The sequence below is a fragment of the Arachis hypogaea genome, chromosome 11 (assembly GCF_003086295.3).
Source record: "Arachis hypogaea cultivar Tifrunner chromosome 11, arahy.Tifrunner.gnm2.J5K5, whole genome shotgun sequence".
Lineage (NCBI taxonomy): Eukaryota > Viridiplantae > Streptophyta > Magnoliopsida > Fabales > Fabaceae > Arachis > Arachis hypogaea.
The window spans coordinates 143,697,721-143,720,489 of record NC_092046.1 but is presented as its reverse complement, the minus strand read 5'-3'; the positions used below and the strand labels follow the sequence as shown (position 1 = coordinate 143,720,489).

General features: G+C 32.0%; 3 protein-coding genes across 5 annotated transcripts; 2 read left to right on the top strand and 1 right to left on the bottom strand.

Annotated features, from left to right (window-relative positions):
- Positions 1-482: 482 nt before the first annotated feature.
- On the top strand, positions 483-3,909 carry LOC112723206 (uncharacterized). Its single transcript, XM_072205820.1, has 8 exons — positions 483-1,323; positions 1,446-1,719; positions 1,830-2,522; positions 2,614-2,774; positions 2,879-2,993; positions 3,069-3,260; positions 3,348-3,488; positions 3,574-3,909. Exons 3-8 carry the CDS (start codon positions 2,496-2,498, stop codon positions 3,739-3,741), a joined length of 804 nt encoding a protein of 267 aa, XP_072061921.1. The 5' UTR covers positions 483-1,323; positions 1,446-1,719; positions 1,830-2,495; the 3' UTR covers positions 3,742-3,909.
- Positions 3,910-4,475: 566 nt separating this feature from the next.
- On the bottom strand, positions 4,476-9,440 carry LOC112723205 (uncharacterized). Of its 3 annotated transcripts, none has more exons than XM_025774468.2 (6): positions 8,935-9,440; positions 6,142-6,335; positions 5,751-5,826; positions 5,196-5,665; positions 5,001-5,064; positions 4,476-4,898 (listed from the first exon to the last, which is right to left on the bottom strand). In XM_025774468.2, the coding sequence occupies exons 2-6, from the start codon at positions 6,174-6,176 to the stop codon at positions 4,629-4,631; spliced, it is 915 nt and encodes a 304-aa protein (XP_025630253.1). In that variant the 5' UTR covers positions 6,177-6,335; positions 8,935-9,440; the 3' UTR covers positions 4,476-4,628. The 3 variants fall into 3 exon arrangements, with proteins under 3 accessions (XP_025630253.1, XP_025630254.1, XP_072063702.1); XM_025774469.2 differs by having other exon boundaries at positions 8,950-9,440; XM_072207601.1 differs by having other exon boundaries at positions 5,196-5,320; positions 8,950-9,440.
- Positions 9,441-12,231: 2,791 nt separating this feature from the next.
- On the top strand, positions 12,232-13,368 carry LOC112722092 (putative F-box protein At3g25460). Its single transcript, XM_025773071.1, has one exon. The coding sequence runs from the start codon at positions 12,232-12,234 to the stop codon at positions 13,366-13,368; it is 1,137 nt and encodes a 378-aa protein (XP_025628856.1).
- Positions 13,369-22,769: the final 9,401 nt, after the last annotated feature.

Genomic DNA, 22,769 nt, shown 5'->3' with positions numbered 1-22,769 from the left:
TTGAGACCAGACAGGCCAGGGAAATTTAAGAGCAAAATGAACTTCAATTTTGTCACATTCTTAAAATACGGAACATTTTCTGAGTACAAATATATAGGTCAACCTTTTACATACCATATCCATATATAACGGATATATGGAATCATGTCATATCGTTTTCATTACATAGCTTATCCAAGTTGTATACTAGCTAGTTTAATTTTTCCTTCAATTCATTTATCAACATTAATAATAATAATTTCTCTATGCGTTAAACAATATCTCGAGCTAATTAAAATATCAATACGGCGTCGCATTGCACCAATAATTAAGTACATATTGAAAATTAATTATTGGACCATCACCTAAAGTTCGAATTTTGTAGCTTAGCTATTTTTATTCACCTTTCTCAACAAGTAGAAGAGAAAAAAGATACTACTAATCTTTATAATATTAAAAGTAGAATAGCAAAACAGTGTAACAAACCCTTCCTTGCTAACACATTGACACGTGTACTCCCTATTTATACATTGCTAACACATTGCTACCAAATAAAGCTTAATAACCAATCTCATTAGAAATTTGTAGCATTTGGTTAGTTCTCAAGTTTCTCCTTCTCAGTTTGGTTTCAAGTTTGCAGCATTTGGTTACTTCTCAAGTTTCTCCTTCTCAGTTTGGTTTCTCCTTCTCTTTATAATATTAAAAGTAGAATAGCAAAACAGTGTAACAAACCCTTCCTTGCTAACACATTGACACGTGTACTCCCTATTTATACATTGCTAACACATTGCTACCAAATAAAGCTTAATAACCAATCTCATTAGAAATTTGTAGCATTTGGTTAGTTCTCAAGTTTCTCCTTCTCAGTTTGGTTTCAAGTTTGCAGCATTTGGTTACTTCTCAAGTTTCTCCTTCTCAGTTTGGTTTCGGCAATCCCAAGGTCATGCAATAAAATGAAGTTCCTGTTTTCTCATTGGTTGATAAGTGATTTGGAGGATCACCATGTTGGATTAGACATGCATAAAGTATGTTAAACTTTCCCGCTCTTTTAACACATTTCAATAGCAACTTTTTATTACAATTTCTTGGTCTGCCTTTCGAGCAGCTGGTAGTGTATATATACATGTTTGTTGCACAAGATTGTGTAGAAGGTGTACACACTTTTAGATGGCCACGCTTAGTATTTCAAATAGTGCAACCCATGGAGTTGATCGTGTGGCAGACATCAACCCGTCTAAACTAGAATGGTCCGTGGTGGTGGGCGTTGTTCGACTGTACGAGGTTCCGAGTCAGTGGAATCCGGATGAAGCTTTTAGCATCGAGATGATCCTTCAGGATGAACGGGTAAGTGTATCATGTATTGAAATCGTTATTATTTTAGTGTGCCCAGGCCTGTGGGTTTATTAATGTAATTTATTATATTAAATCTTTCTTTGTTTTTATGTGGTTGGCTTTTGTTCATATAGGGTGATCGGATCCATTGTAGTGTACCGAGGAACAGCATTGTGATATTTAGGAGTGTTATCCGCGAGCATGAAATCTATTCCATGAAGAACTTCATTGTGCAAGGCTATGGAAAGTCAGTGAGGACTACACCTCACAAATATAAACTAAGTTTTTATATGAAAACGTCTGTGTCTAGACTCACCCCTGACACATTTGTTTTCAACCCGTTTCGATTCACAAAGTATGAAGAAATTGAGGCAATGGCTTCAGTTGTCGCTCAAAACCACTTGATCGGTTAGTATTCGGTCTTTCATTCTAGGCTGTTATGGTTTCTTTAATTCTTGGTCACTTTGAACCGGAGTGAATAGTAAGTGATCAGAGTATGTTTTCCATGTCTTATGTAGATTGCATTGGTCATGTGGTAGCTAAAGAAGATGCAAGAGATTTGGTTACCAAAACTGGGCAACACACTAAACGCATGGTGGTTTACTTGGAGGATTTAGAGTTTGTTTTCTTGATTCTCCTTTTGTTGTTGAATGAATTTTGACGTGGTTATAATCTTTTTTATATTAGCTGTTTTTGTGTCACTTTGGTGGTGTTCTTATTGATGCATTCTGCCTGTGTTTTTAGGGGACATAAGATGAAGTGTACTCTATTTGGCACCTTTGTTGATGAAGTGGTTACATTCTTGCATAGGCCAGATTGTGAGCCATTAGTTATGGTTGCCCAGCTTTTTAAACCATATGTATATTTGAATGATGTTAACATCCAAAGTAGCTTTGACCCTTCTCGAGTATATTGTAATGCTGACTTCCCTGCTGTTATTAGTTTCAAGAAGAGGTATGCAAAAAATGAAAAAAAGGGAAGGTCAATTCCTTTAGTTTTTTCTCCATATATGCATAATTTTTTTTAACAATAAAAACTGTGCTGTGTTATGTTCAATATTTTTTGTGTTATGTAGTTTACTTGAGCAAGGTGATCTAGCTTCTCAGAGAATCAATCTTATCGAGAGTCATGGCCAACCTTCCGTCTCTGATGAAATATCTCGAGGAACAATTCCAATCAAGTCAATGGAAGAAGTTCTCAACTTGGACCATGTGAGCTTTTTGGTTGAGTGTTTGGGTTTAAACATTCCTTTATTTTATGTTCTGTTGATGGAAAGACGTTATGTTTTTTTTAAATGGTTAGGAGACATCATGTTGGGTTGTTGGTACCATAGTTTCTGTTGATGTGGGTTTGAAGGATTGGTTCTACGTATCGTGCAACACATGTCCCAGAAAAGTGCAGCCAAATAAGGACCGCTATTGGTGTGATCATTGTAGAAAGGTTGGGTTTAATGGTGCTCTGAGGTAATTAGATGACAATAAGGATGTATTCATGTGCATTTATTTAGCATGTGTCACGATACAAGTTGGTCTTCCTAATTGCCATTACAATTGTGTTGTGTTTATAGATATCGTCTTGCTGTCATCCTTACTGATGGTACCGGTTGTATTAAGGTGACCTTATGGAATTCAGAAGCCAAGACTATTGTTGGCAAATCAGCCAGTGAAATACGTGATCCGACTGTAAGTCTTTGTGATTAATAATATTTTCAATTATCGGCAAGACCTGTTTCTAAGTTGTTAATTGCCAAAACATAGGATACATACCCGGGAAGTTCGTATCCGAAAGCTTTCGATGCGATTGTTGAAAGGAAGTATTTGTTTAAATTGTCTGTGACGTATCGGAATATCAGGTCGGTTGACCAGCCTTACAATGTAGTTAAGATAAGTGATGATGAGTCGCTGATAGGCCTTTATTCGACGGAATCTTCGACTTCCGTTAATATTGGGGTATGCTGGCATCCGGTTTAACATGTTTTGTTCGTTAATAGACTACCTACTTTTGTTGCTTACAAGTAGTGTGTTTTGGTGGTTTAGGCAAGGGTTCACAGTTTTACAACCAGTTTGGGTGGTGGTTCTCATGAAGGGGATCAAAGTTTTAGTGCCACTTTGGATGGTTCTTGCCAATTGGAAACTGAATCAGAAGCAAATGCGTTGGGTTTTATATCTGCATTGAAGGTTAGAAGGCAATTAAAGATAATCCAAAAAGTTAATTTATATTATGTTATGTTTTAGAAGGCCTTACATTTTTTTGTGCACGCAGGACTCCCCAACTGAAAGCAAATGTGAAAGCGTCCATGCCAGTCCCGTTAAGTCGGTGGTCGGTGAGGTTGTTGACAATGCTATCACGGTAGGGATATGTACTCCAGATGGTCAAGGTTCCAGCAACAAGACATTTAAAAGAAACACTGGAAAGAGGAAGCTAGAGTAATCTTAGTTTGAGTTGTTTTGCATAAGGGTGAATTGAGGAATTAATGTTGTAAAACTAATGTTAAATATGTTATATTACATGTTGTTGCTTTAGTAGTGTAATGTCAAGTACATGGGAATTAAGTTCAAGGTGTTGTAAGTTCTAATTAGTTAGGGGTTGAATGATGAAGGTAGGTGTAAGTGGGTGCAAGGTGCATGTATGTATATTTAGCTATATATATATATAAAAGATTAGTATGAAATTTGGTTGCTGCTCATTTTAGTAGTTCATTTGTTCGAAAATTCATTAGTCAATATATATATATATATGGTTATATGAGAAAATAAAGTCAGAAATTTCAACAAGCTTTTTCATCATCTAAATTGTTCGCTGATGTTGAAATACCTTTAAAGAACAGTGTAGCAAGTGTATACAACTTGAAGTATTAGTACAATGGTTGTTTCTCTTGCTACAAAGTATTCAGACAAGAAAATTACTAATTTAAAATGAAGAATGAAGTGCAGAGGCAAAGAAAACCTAATACAATATCTCATTCAATATCCATCCTGTGGCTTTCATCACAACAGGTTAATATATATATATATATATATATATATATATATATATATATATATATATATATATATATATATATATATATATATATGTTGGGCAATGTTTAAGAAGTTGTTTCTCTTGCTACAAAGTATTCAGACAAGACAATTACTAATTTAAAATGAAGATTGAACTGCAGAGGCAAGGAAAACCTAATACAATATCTCATTCAATATCTCATTCATCATATTAGATGATGTTTTACATCAGTTGATAACTCTAGCTCAAAAGATACATCATATATCAGGATTCAGCTCATAAAAATGTATCTTCTCACAAGACTTGCGGATGTTCTACTCTCTCGGATACCTTCGAATGTCTACCATCATTCGCAAATTACGTTTGCAGACTATCCTAAAGGCTAGAAGATCTTTTGGTTTCAGCACATGTGCCTTGCAAAAATCCTGCCATCCGAGTCCAAACCTGATATCAAAAGGATTAGTAGGATTTTGATGGCCTTGGAACAGAAAAGTAGACCCCTGTGGCGAAGGGGGACTTATTATTGTCCAAATGGCAGCATCTCCGAATGTTTTCAATATTTCTGCGAAGTCAACTGGCACATACTGTGGGCGTCATTCCAAAACAAAATTATTAATATAATTGCTAACAGGTTAAATTAATTGAACCATACAACATAGACTCATAGTAGTGTTGTGTTATTTTACCAGTCTGCTGGCTCCAATGTCACTTGGCTGGAGTTCTTTGGAGTAAGTGTGAAAAATTATGTCTCTAACATAGATCAACAAATTTGAACACATTGTAATTGTCAGATAATTGATTTCTATGATTATGTTTGTTGAAAGGAATGAAATGGGATGACAAAAGTCACAAAATCAACTATGGAGTAAGAGTCATCTTACCTCATGTGATTGTCGATTTCGACAGGATCAGCCGTGTTAGGGCCTACTACTTCTTCAACATCTGTTGACTGAGGTGAATCACCGCTACTTGAGGTCACTTGAGGTTGTTCATCCTTTTGTACGTACTTTAGATTCAAATTCAGTTCAATTTCATCAAGTTTGTCAGAGGTTAGTTGGTCTCTCACATAGAAATTTGGATTTTGGGTCAAAGCTAACTCAAAGTTCATCTTATCCCACAGGGAAAGATAAAAGAGACCAAAGCCTACATACCAAAGCTTAACTGTTACATCTCTTTCTGCTTGATAAAAGGCTCTAATTGTCTCAAATGTGTCTTCTTCTATAACTCTATTCATATGATTACCGACTAACTGAATCTTCAAGCAGTTGTCACAGTGATCAATTGCAAAACATGTATTACCAAATTCTTTTCCATATCTTGCTAAAAAGTGTTTGGGAAAATGTCTTTTGCCCTAACATCATATGAACATATTTCAGTCGCCGTGGAAATTGAAATTTAATTCTATGTAACTTAAAATTACAACAAAATCAGTTTACCTTTACTTTGACAAGACGAAACTTGATAAGTCTATCATCATCTGAAGGCCAACTATTCATTGTTGCCATAAATCTTCTGTGTTAACGAAAGGGTAAACAATGTTAGATTGTACTATTTTCATTTAGTAAGTAACCTTTTTCACAAAAACTGATTGCATTTTCAGGAACATTCACCCATTCAGTTTTGAAGCGACTACTGTTCGTGGTAAGGGTTACGTCTTTTTTAATTTATACCCATAGATAGATATTCAAAAATAATAAAAAATTTCTCACACAAGTACCCACTTTGAAGTATAAAGCTCTGATTTTTAAGGAAGACACATGCATGTGTCTCATAGTATGCAATGAAAAATATAGAGTCATGAAAGTATGGTGGTTGAAGTTTTTTTACCTGTTAATGTCACTCCTGGAAGCAGAAATAGCCATGCCTACGCTTTGTTTTCTCTTCTGGTACCGGTCTTTTGAGGGTTAACAAGTTGAGAGTTGGTAGGGTTTAGGGTTTCCGAAATGAAGCAAGGAACCAAGTGATGCTTCTATGGCAGCGAGTGGAGTACCGGGTTCACCGTTCACATGGTGTAACATAATCTGCAAAGGATGTAGTTTAGAAGTTTTATTTCCGTTTCCTTCTGGACGAAGTTTTGGGGCCTCGGCTGATAGGCACAACCACGGATTAGACCTGGCACTAAACTCGCTAAATAGGCCTTTGCTTTGCTTAAAACAACATAAAAGTTGAGTTTGGAAATGAGGAAAAAATATGGTTTCGAGGGCGGGGCCTGTTAGGCCATGACTAAAACGAAAGTACTCTCTTTATTTATGTTTATTAAAATGATTTGCTTTAACAATAGAGAATTTATTTTGCAAAAATTGATCTCCCATACATGCCTAATATTAGTAATAAATATTCCTTTAAATCTCTCAGAAGATAAACTAAAATTAGTAATAATTCACTAATCAAGTTCCATTACTACTCATGTCAAATTAAACATTAAGAAAAATAAAATTCATCCAACATTAAACAAAAACATCAATTAAGTATTTAGTACGCTCCTCTCAACCATTTTTCAGTCATCAACTAAAAAATTCAAACAATTAAACAACTTCATAAAATGAAAACTTGAACACAAAATATACTATCAAGTTATTTTTCATGTTTTTTTTTTTCCGATAAGTTCAACTCATCAAAGCCAAAAGACCATGAGCAAGATCAGTTTGACAATGTACATCCCCAAAGATAAACTGATACAGAAAAATAACATAAACTAAAATAACCAACAAAATACTGTTACATCGGACATCTAAACAAACTATCCATACAACAAATAGTCACCTGCCATGACATTAAGACCCTAACTACAAACAATCACAGAGTTGAAGTCTCTAAATTATCTAATCACTACTCACCCACCTCTTACTAGCAAACTTTGTGTCCATTTTCATTATACATTCAAAAGCAAAAAAAGGATTGTGTTTCTTATGTCCCGCTTTTATTTTTTTTTTATCTATCCATCAATATACATATGATTTTGATGTGGTTATTTTTATCCATTTATAATTAATATGTCATTCTATTTTTGTTTTCATTTAAACTTATTATTTTTTTCTTCCCAATTACAAGTTATGGGTTATATAATATTTTTGCTGAATTTAATTTTAACCCAAAAAAAATCATTCAATGTATATTATTACTAAATTACTATTTTTGGAAAAAAAAAATAATAAGTACATGGACTAAAATAGTAATTAAATATTTTTATCTTTTCTTTTAATGAGAATATTTATTTAAATACTTAATTTAAATGATATTTAAAACATGCATCAAATCTGTCATTAGTTAAGAAAATGAGAAAACCAAATTTTTTGTTATGTTAAATTCTTTGGTGACAGTGATAAGCACGTTTCCTTTATCTGGTCATCGGGTCAGTCTAGCCAAAAAATAATTCAACCCGCCTGAAAACCCACTCATGAACCCGCCCCACCCATACTCTCCTATGTAAGCACTCATGTTTTATGGGTTTTTCTTATTGTTGTTGGTCTATGAGTTTCACAACATGTAAAATAATATAAAATAGTGAAAATCTTGAAAACCTAATAGTAGTCAACAACAATTATATCTGCGGAATGATTGAGCAATTCATTAGCTAATTTAGAACTGATCCAAAACCAATCCAAATGCAATCAAACTATTTCAGCAACTTATAACCAATTCAACATTTCAATTGTACCAAGAAGCCAAAGCTGAATGAAGAAGAATGAAATAGCTTGAAGAACAAAGACCAACAAAGGAATCTTAGAAGAGAACAGAACGAAAAAATCTGAATATACCTCTTTATTATTAGTGTAAGAAAAAAAGATCCATACAAAATCAATGATCTAAATCTCTCTCTTTACCTGATTAGTCATAGCTATTTATACATGTACTTCAAAATTATTATGCAGATCGATAACCAAGTTGAGAACACTAATCTTAACAAACCAAACTTAAAAGTAGAATAGCAAAACAGTCTTCCTTGCTAACACATTGACACGTGTACTCCCCATTTATACATTGCTAACACATTGCTACCAAATAAAGCTTAATAACCAATCTCATTAGAAGCTATTTACACATGTACTTCAAAATTATTATGCAGATGAATAACCAAGTTGAGAACACTAATCTTAACAAACCAATCTCAGTCTTCTTGGCTTTTTATTTTTTTATCTTTGCTATCTTTATTTGTACCTTCAACAAATTCATCCAGTGCCATACTTATGCCTAATCAGTTCAGCAACCAGTCAACATTTTATGATTTAAAACTTACAATTAATCAACAACAAAATATAAAGAAAAAAGCATAATCACAGTGCAGCTAAGCAATCAGAATCAAACCATAAATATCTCATAATTACGAAAATTTCAGCAGTCCATCAGAATGCAATGAGGCATGCACCATATCATCATCAACATTTTAGAATCAGGAAATCAGCTACTGGAATCACCAATCCAAAATTAGAATAAATCAGCATCAACATCTGAAGGCAGGATTAATAAATTGAACAATTGAATTTAAAACTCATCAACAGAAAGAATTCAAATAAAGAATCAAGAAATTAATATCTGAACAATCAGAATCATAAAAAAGACACCACATGCAGATTGAGAATAAAGTTCAAATTTTAGAAGAGTCGAGTCCGAGAGAGTTACTCTGAGACTTTAGACCTGAGGGTTTAACATTTGAAAACTTTGGCCATCGTGATAAACTGCAACTGCGAAACACCACACGCAGAACAGAAGCAACGACGGTGAGATACGGTGTGAATTGGACAACCAGAAACGATGCCGGCGAGGAAGGGAGTAGCAGACACGCGACGGGGGTCAGAAGCAGAAACGACGCAAAAGATGAAGGTAGAACCCGCGACGACACACGACGAGGATTGGAGACACGGCGACGACGACCCACGGCGAGGAGCAGAAAATCATTAACGACGACCCAAGGCGAGGAGCAGCGAGGCAGCGACAGAGTCAAAGAGGGCGACAGATAGACAAGGAAGAGAAGGGCTCGGTGATCACAACTATGTGGGGCTGTGTGGCCTGCGGTGGCTATGGGGTGGGTGGCTGTGGGTGGCTACGTTTCTTTTTGAAAGTCTCTGCATTTTCAGAGAGTAGAGGCTAAGAGGGGTGGGAGTGGGTTGCGGGTTTTGGGTTGTCATTTGTTTTATTTTATTTTTTTGTATTTTTTTTCCTAACCTATAAAACCGGGCTCTTATGAGGGGGGGGTATTCGAACCGTAATCCTTTAATAAACCCCCGGATCAGGAGATTCACCGGTTAATTTCCGGTTCAACATATTTTCTGTTCAGTTTTTTATCAGCCAGCCGATCCAGCTCGGGTTCGAAAACTATCTTATAATGGGGAGTGACTCTTTTAACAATTTGAGAATCAACCATAGTTAGTAAAGTAACCTGTTGATTAATGCTCTGATGGAAGCCATCATTTCACATTTCATATTTTAAATGAGGCTCATTTGTTAACACAGATACTTTATGCACACCAAGTACAGTTTATAGGTATCTATTGTTTTACTACTTAGAGTTAATAATACCCCAAAAGAAAAAGTAAATGTCATTGTCAACCATTAATGTTTGCTTTAAAAGAAAACATGTAGTCATGTAGATTGTATGGCTTCTAAATAGCAAAGTCACAGAGTTGGTATTGTCTTAGTGATTGATGTGGTTCCATCCATTCTATTAATTGCACCAACTTCTTAATAACACCATAGATTTATAACAGATGACATAAATCCTAATTTAAAAACCTATTGAATAATGTTGGATTAACTTTTGTTTTTGATCGCATACCCTAAACATAGCCACTTTAAGAATTTGATAGAATTATCGTCATTTTTTATAAATATTAGTTATTTGAAAATAGTAATATAATCACATCATATGCAAGTTATGAAAAATAATTAGAAGTTTTAATTATACTCCTATTTTTTAAATATATAATTGATTGAGATTATATAATATTTAGTGATTAATATTTGAGTAAATTATGTTATACAATATATTTTTTTTATCTTAGTTATCAGTTATCAGAGCTATTTTAAATATTATTTATATCAATATCAACAGTTATTTTTTAAAAAAATTCTCTAATTATATATTGGACATAATTAAATAAATAACAAAGATAAGATTAAATAAATTTGTTGAATTGATACATTTTTCGTCTTTCAATAATAGTTAAAAGTTTCAAAAATAGTCATCAAGGTTTATTTTGTTTCAATTTTGTCTTAGGATAAGTTTTTCCTTTGAATTAAATGTACTCTTCCTGAATAATTTTTTACACAATTTTACAATTCTTTATTTATAGTTTTGTTCTCCTATACTATATAAATTATTGGGCATAACACAGCTGTGAAGAATAATAATAATAATAATAATAATAATAATAATAATAATAATAATAATAATAATAATAATAATAATAATAATAATAATATTTTTGACAGAAATTAAATAAGTTAATGATTTTTATAAACATGGTGTTCAAATGCTTACCAAAGGGACATTTGATCGAAATCAAAATAATAATATAATCACATCATATGCAAGTTATGAAAAATTATTAAATATTTTAATTATACTCCTATTTTTTAAATATATTATTGGTTGAGATTATATAATACTTTAATGATTAATATTTGAGTAAATTATCTTTTATACAATTTTATTGTCAACGATATATTTGATTCAAATTTAAAAACTTTAAGGATAAAGGTGAAACAAACTAAAACTTAGAGTATTCCTAAAATTTTAAACGAATTTCAGAGAAAAAAAAATATACTTTATCCAAATTTGTAATTATCATCTACTTACAATTCTAAAGCCTTTTGGAAGAATTTTGTCAAAAAAATTTTGAAAATACAATTTTATCGTTAACAATTAATATGGTAATTTGAGTCTTGCTCCTTAAAAGCTCGACTTTATTTATCCATCCCAACTCTTTCACTATTTAGTATTTTACAAGGTCATTTTGCAAAGATTAAATAAATTTGTAGAATAAATACATTTTTTGTCTTTCAATAATAGTTAAAAGTTTTAAAAATAGTCATCGAAGGTTTATTTTGTTTTAATTTTGTCTCAGGATAAGTTTTCACTTTCAATTAAATGTACTCTTTGTGAGTAATTTTTTACATAATTTTACAATTCTTTATTTATAGTTTTGTTCTCCTATAATATATAGATTGTTGGACATAACACAGCTTTGAATAATAATAATAATAATAATGACAGGAATGAGGATAATGATTTTCATAAACGTGGTGTTCAAGTGTTTACCAAAGAGACATTTTATCGAAATAAAATTAATAGTATAGTCACATCATTTGCAAGTTATGAACAATGTGTAAAAATTTTAATTATACTCCTATTTTTTAAATATATAATTGGTTTAAATTATATAGTAATTTAATGATTAATATTTTAGTAAATTATCTTTTATACAATTTTCCTATCAACGATATATTTGATTCAAATTTAAAAATTTTTTGGATAAAGGTGAAACAAAGTAAAATTTAGAATATTTCTTGAATTTTAAACAAATTTCAGAGGCAAAAAATATACTTTACCCAAATTTGTAATTATCATCTACTTACATTTCTAAAGCCTTTTGGTAGAATTACGTAAAAAAATCTCTAAAATACGATTTTATCGTTAATAATTAATATAGTAATTTAAATCTTGCTCCTTAAAAGCTCAGCTTTATTTATCCATCCCAACTCTTTCACTATTTAGTATCTTACAAGGTCATTTTGCACTTAATGTTAGCTAAACCATGCAAGACCTAAAACTTGTGAAATTTATTGCATCTGAAGAAGGTAGTTGTGCTTTCAAAGACATATTAACATTCTATAAATGGACTTCAACAAGCATTGGTCACCACAACATATTGTTTGGAGTTTGTCAAGTACTCTATTTTACACTTTGTAATCCTAAGTATGAGTGATATACCTCCAACAGAAGTTGAGGTTCCACAACTCCCTGATGAGATTATAAGTGAGATCCTCTATTTATGTGACGCTCAAACCATTGTCAGTTTCAGTGCTACTTGCCGTTATTGGAGGCAAAGGGTAACTTCATTTGAATTTCTCAGTCAAATCTCAAGGATATGGAAAAGGCGTGGCTGCTCACTATTCATTCACTTTGGGTTTGCATCTCCTGTGATCACCTCGGTGGATTGGATAATGAAGATTGATGCCGTTACCGGGGAAACCGGCTACCTCAACTTGCCTTTTCTTTTAACCCAACACGGTTGGTTTCAGCTCATTGGAGTCGAGATGGGAATCTTCTGTATCCGTTACTCCTCCCTTGGAAGGAGAAGCCACTTGGTGATTTGGAATCCAGTTTTTCAAATCCCTCGGGTACTAGATGATCCTTTGCAAGGTGGTTATTGTGAGGGTGCTTTCACTTATGCCTTTGCTCACTTTCCTAACAGTGTTCATTATGCAATTTTGCATGTATTTAAAGATGAACCCGAAAGCACTGCTTACACTTTAACTATGTATACAAGTTTCACTAGGAATTGGCATGTTAGAATTGCATGTCCTTCGTATGTGCAACGGTTGGATCATTCATATGTTGCAGCCAGTGGTGTTGTGTATTGGCTTGCTGACCGTGAAGACAATGATCAACCATACATTGTATCTTTTTCATTGATGACATTGACTTTTGGCCAAATTTACGTCCCTCCTCAAGCTACGTCTCATTGTGGTTGCCTTTTGGTTAGAGATGGATGTCTATGTTTGGCATCAAATAATCACACAATCTATTCATACAACTCAGTTATATGGCAAGTAAGTGACACCCATGGAGGTGTTAACTGGTCACAACTATTTACATATAATGGAATAGGTACTTTGTACGTGCCAGCTGTCATGGTTGATCATGATGTTATCCAAGTTATGGAGAGGCACCTACAACTGGTTGGGGCTCAAGTCATTGCGTACTCTCAGTTTTTTATGGTTCGATATAACCCCATTGAAGGCACAAGAAAGAGGCTTCATCGGGTTTTTTATGATAATTATGTTAAGATTAAATCTATCCATGCATATGAAGAAACTTTATTTCCTGTGTGATGGATTACCTAGAAAGTTGTAATAGCCATGCGTTGCTCCAAACTATGCTTCCTAGGACTTAGGGTTTAAAGCTTTAAGGGTTGTGTGCTATTTAGAGTTGGTTTTAGTGGAAAACTATGTCTTTGCTTATTGTGGTTTGTTTAGTGTGTATGAGTGTTACCACCAATGTCATATATTGGTTCGACTTGCATTGTACAACGAACACCATGCATGGCATTGTTGGTTCGTTTGTAGTATTTATCCTTTATTTTTAAGTTCATCTGCCTTATTTGTGTTGTAAGGGTTTGTATTTGAGTTGGTGCAAAGTATTTTATTTATTATGCTGTGTTTTTATGATTATATACTTCGATGGGTTTGAAAAGAAAATGTTCGATTTCTTTCTCTTAGAAAGACACAACACATAGTGAAAGTTTGCCAAATAGTTTCCAATTGTATACCGTATTTGATGAGCAAGTTATATTAAAAATATCAAATCTTAAAGGGCAGCTTTGAATGACTCAAGAGAGTTTGATTATGTTATGAAACAACTTTGGATAAATGAAAAAAAAAATATTAGTCACACCAAACATAGCATTCAAAATCAATCTTAATGAAGTTGTTTGGAATAAAAAAAAGTAAAAAATAATATTGTTTACATAAAATTGTCCTAACATTTACTATCATAATCAAAGAGTTCTTCGAAGAAAGGAAATAAACGATTTTATCATACACACACACAATCCTAATAATATTAAAAAATGTTTGACAAAACTAAAATAATATTGCTATGCATGCACCCCTAGCATTATCACAAACAGGATAATACTTTGCATGTTAAAGCACCGTGTTGTTAGTGTATTACCAAAAGTTATTACATTTAATGTTGGTTTATGTCCATCCTACTTGATTGCTAATGAACTATGCTAAATGGGTGTTGACTTTCTCAAGATATTAGAGGCTAGGTGTAATTATTACTTAAGTATCTACTTTTACTTATATGTATATTTATTAGTTTGCCTCTTTTTACACTGCACTCACTAATTATTATCAAGTGGTTCAAAATAAAAAATTAAATGAAGATGGGACATGAAATATTGCTTCAGGTCATTTCTAAATCTTTTCTTACTTATTGTGGAGTAGTTCAAGACAAAGAATTAAATGGAGATAGATATGAAAGATTTCCTCCTGTCATTTCAATCTTTCTTACATTGCCTTTAGTATACTTAAAACTTAATAGATGTTAGCTTAATATCAAAATAAGAAGTAGAATTTTTGTAAGATATGATACCATTATTTATAATCTAGATTTATTAAATTTTTTAAATATTATTTACTATTTTTGTAGGAATTATTAAGTCATTCAGGAATATAATATATAATTATATATACTATAAAAAAAATTTTAAATTCTTCATTATGCACTATGCAGCGACAAATTCATTATCATATCATCTAAAATTCTCTTAAGTATATAGTCAATGGTAATGATTATTATAACAAAATGAATTAATAGAGATAAATTAAAATATATCAAAAAAATTGCTAAAATTGCAGCTAATTATTTTTTGCAATTAAGTATTATAAAAAAATAATTCTTAAATTGTCTAATCGGTGAAGATGGTTGTTTATATCATCATTTATTTTTTTAAGTTATAAAAGTTAGCTTCTTTATTTGCTTTTTGCCACCTTCACTATTTAACTTGAAGTTTGCATCATCTACTGTTTCATTTTACATCTATCACATATTTGTCAGGTTGCCAATTTGAATGAAGGCTAATGCTACATTTAAGAGAACTATCTAAAAGTAGTGAAAGATAAAACAATAAAGCATGCAACTATGTATTAAAAAAAATATTTTCAAACCTTAACAATACACATCAACTAGCATAGATAAAGGTGCCCATATATGATGGAGCTAAGAAGAATTAATTCCTCAACTTAAAGAAACTAAACTAACATTTGGTTCCGGATCAAAAAAATAAGACGACAAGTAGAATGGCATCTTCTAAACTTTTGTATGATTTATCAATAAGTTCCAATAAAGAGAACAAGTTAAACATAATGGCAAGGTTAGAAATGGGATAGTATAAAATATCCTTTAGGCCCCATGTGATTTATTCCTAGCCAAAATTTATGTAATAGTTATGTGCAAACCGGTTATATGCCAAATACTAAAGCCCTGGTTGCATGCTTCATTACATAAGTCATGTCACTTCTTTGAACAATTTGATTGTTATTGTCCGAACAAAAAAAGAAAAATGTTTCTTGATTTAGCTTCCATGTTTTGTAATAAATAGGCACTACCACCACACTACCCTTATGCACAACTTTTTCATCTCCACTAAAAACCTTAACCTGCTCATCTGTTCAACTAAAGGGAAGCATGAGTGACATAGCTCCCACAAAAGCCTACCTTTAACTCTTCCTGAAGAATTAATCTTTGACATTTTTCTCAAGAGTGATCCGAAAACATTGGTTGCATGCAGAGCTACAAATCACTACTGGAGGGACAAATTGAATGCGATTCCATTTTTGCAAGAGACACACTCAAAGTGGAAAGCAAGAGGCCAGTTCATCTATCTTCATTTTACTCTTGGACCTTTCAATCAAAGGCCTGATTGGATCATGAAGATGGATGCTACAACAGGGGAAGCCATGCAGCTTGCATTGCCTGTAACAATAAATCCTGGAGGTTGGTTTCGAATAATTGGCACCGCAAACGGCAATGTATGTATGCGTTTCTCCTCTACAGGTAAAGCACCTCAAATATTAATATGGAATCCTGCTGCTAATACATTACGCAGTATACGTGATCCTACTCAACACTTTGCACTATGTGCACATTCACGTATGCCTTTCTATACTATCCTGGGTCTTCTAAGTATGCAATAGTTCATATATTTAAAAGGAATTTAGGCGATCAGGATTCTTGGCTAACCATGTTTTGTGCTGAAAGCTCCGATTGGCAATATGTTATTCCTTGTCCCAAGTATGTAAAGAACTTAGATCAAAATTGTGTGACCAGTGATGGAGTTGCCTTTGGTTGAGTTGGTCCATGCATGACTCAACATATCCTTCCTATATTGTTTCATTTTCCATTGCAAACAAGAGTTTTTTTACTATACCAATACCACATCATATAGTGTCACATGATCATCGGCTCTTGATATATCAAGATTCTCTTTGCATGGTTTCCAATAGAGATACTCGTGATGGGTATGAAATAAATATGTTCAGAATTCTTAAAAATGGAATTCACTATGCATGGGAAAAGATTTTCACATTCACTGGCATAGGAAGCCTAGAAAACCCTGTTTTGATTCATGAAGAAGAACTTATTTTGTTAAAGAAAACCCACAGAGAGAGAAATGCACTTATGCGCCGTCCAGAAACATCCCAATTCATGTTTTTAAGATTTGATCCACTAAGTCAACATAAGAAGATACTCAATGCTCCATTCTATCTGGGACATGTACAACTTATATCAACGCACGTTTATTCACAAGGATGCTTTCCAGTGTGATCACTTGTGGTTTTAGGCTAGATGTGTTAGATGGTACAATGTGAAGTGTATTATTAAATGTAGCAACTACTATTTAAAAGACCGTGGCAAGATCTTATTTAACTCACATGTCGCTTATGATGCAAAGACATTAGTGTTTTCCCAGTTTTAATTATTTCCAATGTTATATACTAAGTTTAAGTTCAATGCTATGTAATTTAAGTCTTTTTGTGTGTATTTTAATATTCCAATGAAATTCTATTCCATGAAGTGTAAGTGTGTTGGTTGCCATTAAGAGTAGTAAAGCTAAAGAGTAGTCTATAAAAATTAAGAGCTACTATTATATGTATTCCGACTATTATGCTAGCATGAACAAAGTATATAATGACTTAAATTATTCACTTATTAAAATGGAGGTACTAAAAAAATAGAAAAAAGTGTATTATAAAGTCAAAATTGTGTGATGGTGAAAACTATTCTATTCAAAATAAATGGGGTTGTTGCCCCCAGAGCTTTTATAAAATCTTTCGGAACAAAATTATATAGAATATAATTAGAATTCATTTGGTCAAAACTTTATACACTATATGAAGTATATTGTGTTTAAGTCTTAAACTCATCCGTTTTGACTTCTTTTTTTTTAGCAAAATTTGTTGATTAATGGACTATTTATCTTTTCTTCAAGTTGATTAAAAAAATGAGCTCTCTTACTATTTTTCTTCAATTTCGTTGGACTAATGCAGTTACTAAAATAGTCCTTTATAAATTAATTGCTTCAATAAAACTCATCATCATAATCATTATAATAATTAGTTTATTTATTTAATGGTATTTTATGTCTCATTGGTTTTATTTTATTTTTTACACAAAATATTATAATATTATTTAACTATTGCTGTCATTTTATTAGTGTAAACTAATGGAACATTTTTATAATTTACAACTTTTAAAGTTTTAAACTTCCAAACTAGGTTGTAAATAATTTTATTATATTTTTTCATATAAATTTTAAAAATTTTAATAGTGCTTTTATATTTAATTAATTTGGTACTATTTTACGCTGTGTTAGTTTTTGAGTTAAATTTAAAAAAAAAATATTCACAATACAATAAGAATTGTAATTTTTAGTATTTATCGTTCTAACTAAAAAAATTTAGTTCTTATTGAATAATTGAATATTTTAAACCATGCAGTATTCGAAAAGTACGATTTTAAAGCTTTTCAAAAAAAAATTTGTATAAAATTATGCTTTTATTATCATCTTAGTTACAAACTTAAAAGCAGTTATTTATTTAAATTTTATTTTTATATCAATATTTTTTTGTTTTTTCTATGTTACAATTTTGGCCCCCCCCCCAGAAATATTTTTGAAGTTTTCATAATTGCTAGGGCTGGAATTGAGCCAAGCTGAAATGAGGTTGAACAGACTGAAGCTCGACTCACACAAATTGAGATTGGCTCAAGGCTCAACTCATTAATAATCGAGCCTATCTCTTAAGGTAAAGGTCGACTCACGCAAAGCTTACGACCTGGCCCAGATAAATAGAACATAATCTATACCGTTATATCAATAAATTATAACTTATATATTTTTAAAATATTTAAAAATATCAATTTCATATTGACACCTATGGATCAATTATAAATTTTTTATTTATATTATGCATCAAAATTATATATCAAAAATAAATATAAAATTGTAGATAATTAAGAATATTAATATATATATGTGTGTGTGTGTGTAATTAAAATTATATATTAATATATGAATATATATATACTATGAAAAGTAGTGTGTGTAATTAAAGTTATATATTAATATATGATTATATATACTATGAAAAGTAGTAGTATAGATTAAAATATTAAAATTATCATTGAAATGTTAAAATTATCACCGTGTGCCATCCATATTCCATATTATTATATAGATAAAGAAATTTTCCAAAAACACTTAATCACCTCTTTGCTAATTAGCTTTTTGTTAGTGGTGAAAAGATAAAAAAACTAATAATAATTCTATTATCCCTATGTACATGCTACCATCCCAAGAACCTCTAATGTAGGTAATGATGCAACACCTACAATTTTAGAGATGCTATAGTTGCTTGCGCAGTGCAAAAACTCTAATATCGATGCCATCATGTCAATATACGTAGGATAGCAACTTGGTTGCATGCCCAAGCAATCCTTTCTATTTGCACAAATTTTTTGTATTCTTAGTTATACCCCTCCTTATGTTTCTTAAACCAACATAGAGCAAATATGTGGCCAATCACTATCGAAAATCACAACAAAAAATATACAATCATAACACATTGATAAAATTTAGTTGCTGCCAAGGAGAGCAACCATACACACTCGATCCAAACAAACTTCCTTCTAAGAATACTATTTCCTGTAACTATAACCTCACAAATCAACCTACCTTCAATGTTTTTTTGTTCAACAAGTAGATGAATAATCAAGTTACCACTCCTTGCATCTCACAACCAACGCTTCCAAAAGATCTCATATTGGATATAATTTCCAGGTGTGATCCTGCTACAATTGGTAGATGCAGAATGTTGTCACATGAATGGAAAGAAGAACTCACAGGTGAGGCATTTTTGTGGCGGCAGTACGTAACCTGTTCAACAAGAGAAAAATCAATATTGATACAAATTTTCTTTCCTCATTGGACCGCACAAAACATCAGAATAATTAGGTTAACTCCTACCACAGGTAACATTTTATCCATCCCCTTACTGCCATACCAACCCAACTATGGAAACTTTGATATCATTGGAGAACACAACGGGAGCATATGTGCTAAATATTCAACGTTGGAGCAAAAGGTGGTACTTGTGGTTTGGAACATGCTATCCCGATCAATGAAACAAATTCCACAGCTAAAGCAGTTTACTCATCATATGGCAATCAATGTGTTTGCATTTGCATACCTTCCAAACAGTATTCATTATGTCGTTTGTCATGCTTTCAAAAAAAACCTTCCTAACAAGTTCCTTTACTATAGAATATATTCTTCCGCTGAGGCTAAGTGGACATCGACATTCGCATTGGGCGGTGATATTGGAAAGATTGGTCCCAGATATGTTGTCTTACATGGTGATATTTTCTGGATTAATTTCACTACGGATGAATTCCAGGTTGCGAAAAACATCCTCATCTTATCCTTAAAAACACAACAATTCCAAATCCTTCCCATCAGAGAAAGGTACAGATTGATTTCCAATCACTAATGATTTTTGACAATCATGTTTGTTTTGCTTCCCACCCGCGACAAGAGGATAACTATACTATAAGTTTGTGGGCTATTAACAAGACTAAAGAAAACTCCTACACGTGGTCGTCTTTGTTCAAGCTCGGTGGCTTGAGAGTATATGATAATCCCTTATTATTTGTGAGCAAAGATCTGATAACGTTAGCGGACGATAGCATCCGCACAGGAAGACCTATAAATGAGCTAATTATGTCAAGCTTTAGAGAAGAGGTTCAGTATGAAAGGAGAATTTTGAAATACAAAATTTGGGGCCAGGAAGTTGAGCTGAAATTCATCACAGAATATTGCTATGGGTTGTTCCTGTTTAATGCACTAAAAAATAAAATATTTGATTATCGTGTCATCTGTGTTGTTAATTCTTGCTATTTGTATATTGTGATACCACTGGGTATGTAAGTATGTAACCATACAATGAGATGTACTAAGGTGCTTAATATATAAGCATATTAAACCAATAATGAGCTCATGTTAAAGAAGTCTAAATTAAATGACAAAGTTTTAACCAATATTTAAAAAATCGAACCGATCATCAAACCGATTTCATTATTGATTCATTTGTTTAGCGGTTCAACCACTCCAACCGTGGTTCAATCAATATTAATATTTTTTAATCAAATAATATATAAAATTATAAATGAATATAGAAAAATTTAATTATAATCTAATACATATTTTAAAAAATATGCAAATTAAAGGTACAAGTAACTTATAATAAAAATTTATCTGGATATATTAGTAAAGTAATTATAAGTTTTGACAATCAACGCTTAAATTCAATTAATTCAAAAGAAAATAAAAAAATTTTTTGAATGTTTTGAAACTTAATTGAAACCTAAATTGAATATTAAACAATAAAACACATTCAGATGTTGAGAGATTGAATTTATTAACTAACTTCAATTAAATTATATTGAAATAAATTTAATATTTTAATGTTATATATTGTGGAATAATATCCAAAAAATAAGTATAATCCCATTTATCGGTAGATATTAATATTATTACAAGAAATATAATAATAATATATAATAAAATAATAATAATATATAATATAGATCTTTTGAAAAAACACAAAATAGTTATTGATTATATGATATTATAAATTATAAATAAAACATACCAAGTTTCTAAATGTCACGTGAATATGTGTGAAGGAGTCCATGTGTGGTAATATAGTCATATACTCAATGAACTCCCCAATATATGTACCACGTTAGCTATCTTCTCAAGATAGGACAAGTCACATCAATAGTCAATAAGACAATTTTCTACCTCAAAGTGAGGGATTATCCAGACAATACTTCACACTTTGGTCTCAAGGTTAGGATCTCAAAACTCATTAAAAAATTCGCAAAAGTTAGATTCATAGAAATTTTTTTTTTCCACACTACATTGCTAAAGTTTCACATATCTTTGAACTTGCAGATTCCTCTAAGGACTAACACAACACTATTGTGCATATTGTTGGAAATACTATGGATCTATACAATGCAAAGGAAGCCAAGGAAACACAGGCATCTTATCCTGGCTGAAAAGAGGAGGAGATTAAGCGAAGACGGGCAAAAAGGTATCTTAAATCTTAATCTGAACTTTTTATTCAGGTATAATCATCTATTCAAAAACATGTCCGACTAATATTGAATTGATTTGCAGAAAATCTTTGCCTCCAGAACTGGCCAAATACTACTACGAAGGGTTCATTCATACCTTCAGGAAAAGTTGACATCCCTCAAAAGGAAGCCACTCACACCAAATTCACAGGCTGTTTAATTGTTGTGCTCCAGCTATGTAACATTCAAACTAGAAGCCTTTTCATGTAACTAATGGGATAGGATAAAGCAAGAGGTCAAATCCATAGAATAATCATAAGTTGCTATATTTTTTATGATGTGCGTTGCAAGAGTAGATGTTATCATGTGAATAGGAAATATAACTCAGCATATACAATAATACAGGACAAACAAAGTGATCCTATAACTGCACACACATCACATTGGCAAGACAATCAGTTCAAAACAGAGCAACAGAGCAACATACTATCTGTGTAGTTCACAGGCAAAATAAGTGCCACCCCAGGGATTCCTTATCCTTATTGAACCAAATGAAACTAAATACCATTAAAACTTCAGTCATTCACACATTTTCATATAATTACCGACAACGTTCCTTGCAGTGCTTAGTTTTCCGGTCCAACTCATGCTCGGGAACAATCCGAACATCTGTCGATTCATCAATGTGTTTCAATGTCTCAACATGGGAAACCGCATCATGAAACGCAATCAACCACAACTAACAATCATATTGCTACACCAGCCATAGTGGAAGATCGATCAAATCAGAGCTAAGAAAGGTTTTGATATCAAGTCATAATAGCAAATATCAAATACTATCTGCAGTTATCAGGACCAAACGCATGACAAATCACTTTCAAATTGATAATTCTTTTTCGCAATTAATTTGCATGTTTTTTTTGTCTCAGTTAGTCTGCTTAAATTAAATTATCTCTAACAAAAAATATCAGGCTAATGTTACTATGAAATAAGTAGAAAAAATAATAAAAATAATTTTTATTCTGGTTAAGTGTTCGACTTTTTTTTTAAAAAAACAAATTCCTAGAAATTTGCGAGACTCCACAGT

What these genes read in the sequence shown, in the direction of transcription:
- LOC112723206 (XM_072205820.1), top strand. Translation starts at nt 2,496, where the DNA reads ATGGAAGAAGTTCTCAACTTGGACCAT. An exon ending in GGGTTTAATGGTGCTCTGAG is followed by an intron (nt 2,775 to 2,878) that starts GTAATTAGATGA and finishes TTGTGTTTATAG; the next exon opens with ATATCGTCTTGCTGTCATCC. An exon ending in GTTTTATATCTGCATTGAAG is followed by an intron (nt 3,489 to 3,573) that starts GTTAGAAGGCAA and finishes TTGTGCACGCAG; the next exon opens with GACTCCCCAACTGAAAGCAA.
- LOC112722092 (XM_025773071.1), top strand. Translation starts at nt 12,232, where the DNA reads ATGAGTGATATACCTCCAACAGAAGTTGAGGTTCCACAACTCCCTGAT.
- LOC112723205 (XM_025774468.2), bottom strand. Translation starts at nt 6,176, where the DNA reads ATGGCTATTTCTGCTTCCAGGAGTGACATTAACAG. An exon ending in TCCAGGAGTGACATTAACAG is followed by an intron (nt 5,827 to 6,141) that starts GTAAAAAAACTT and finishes TCGTTAACACAG; the next exon opens with AAGATTTATGGCAACAATGA. An exon ending in TTCGTCTTGTCAAAGTAAAG is followed by an intron (nt 5,666 to 5,750) that starts GTAAACTGATTT and finishes ATATGATGTTAG; the next exon opens with GGCAAAAGACATTTTCCCAA.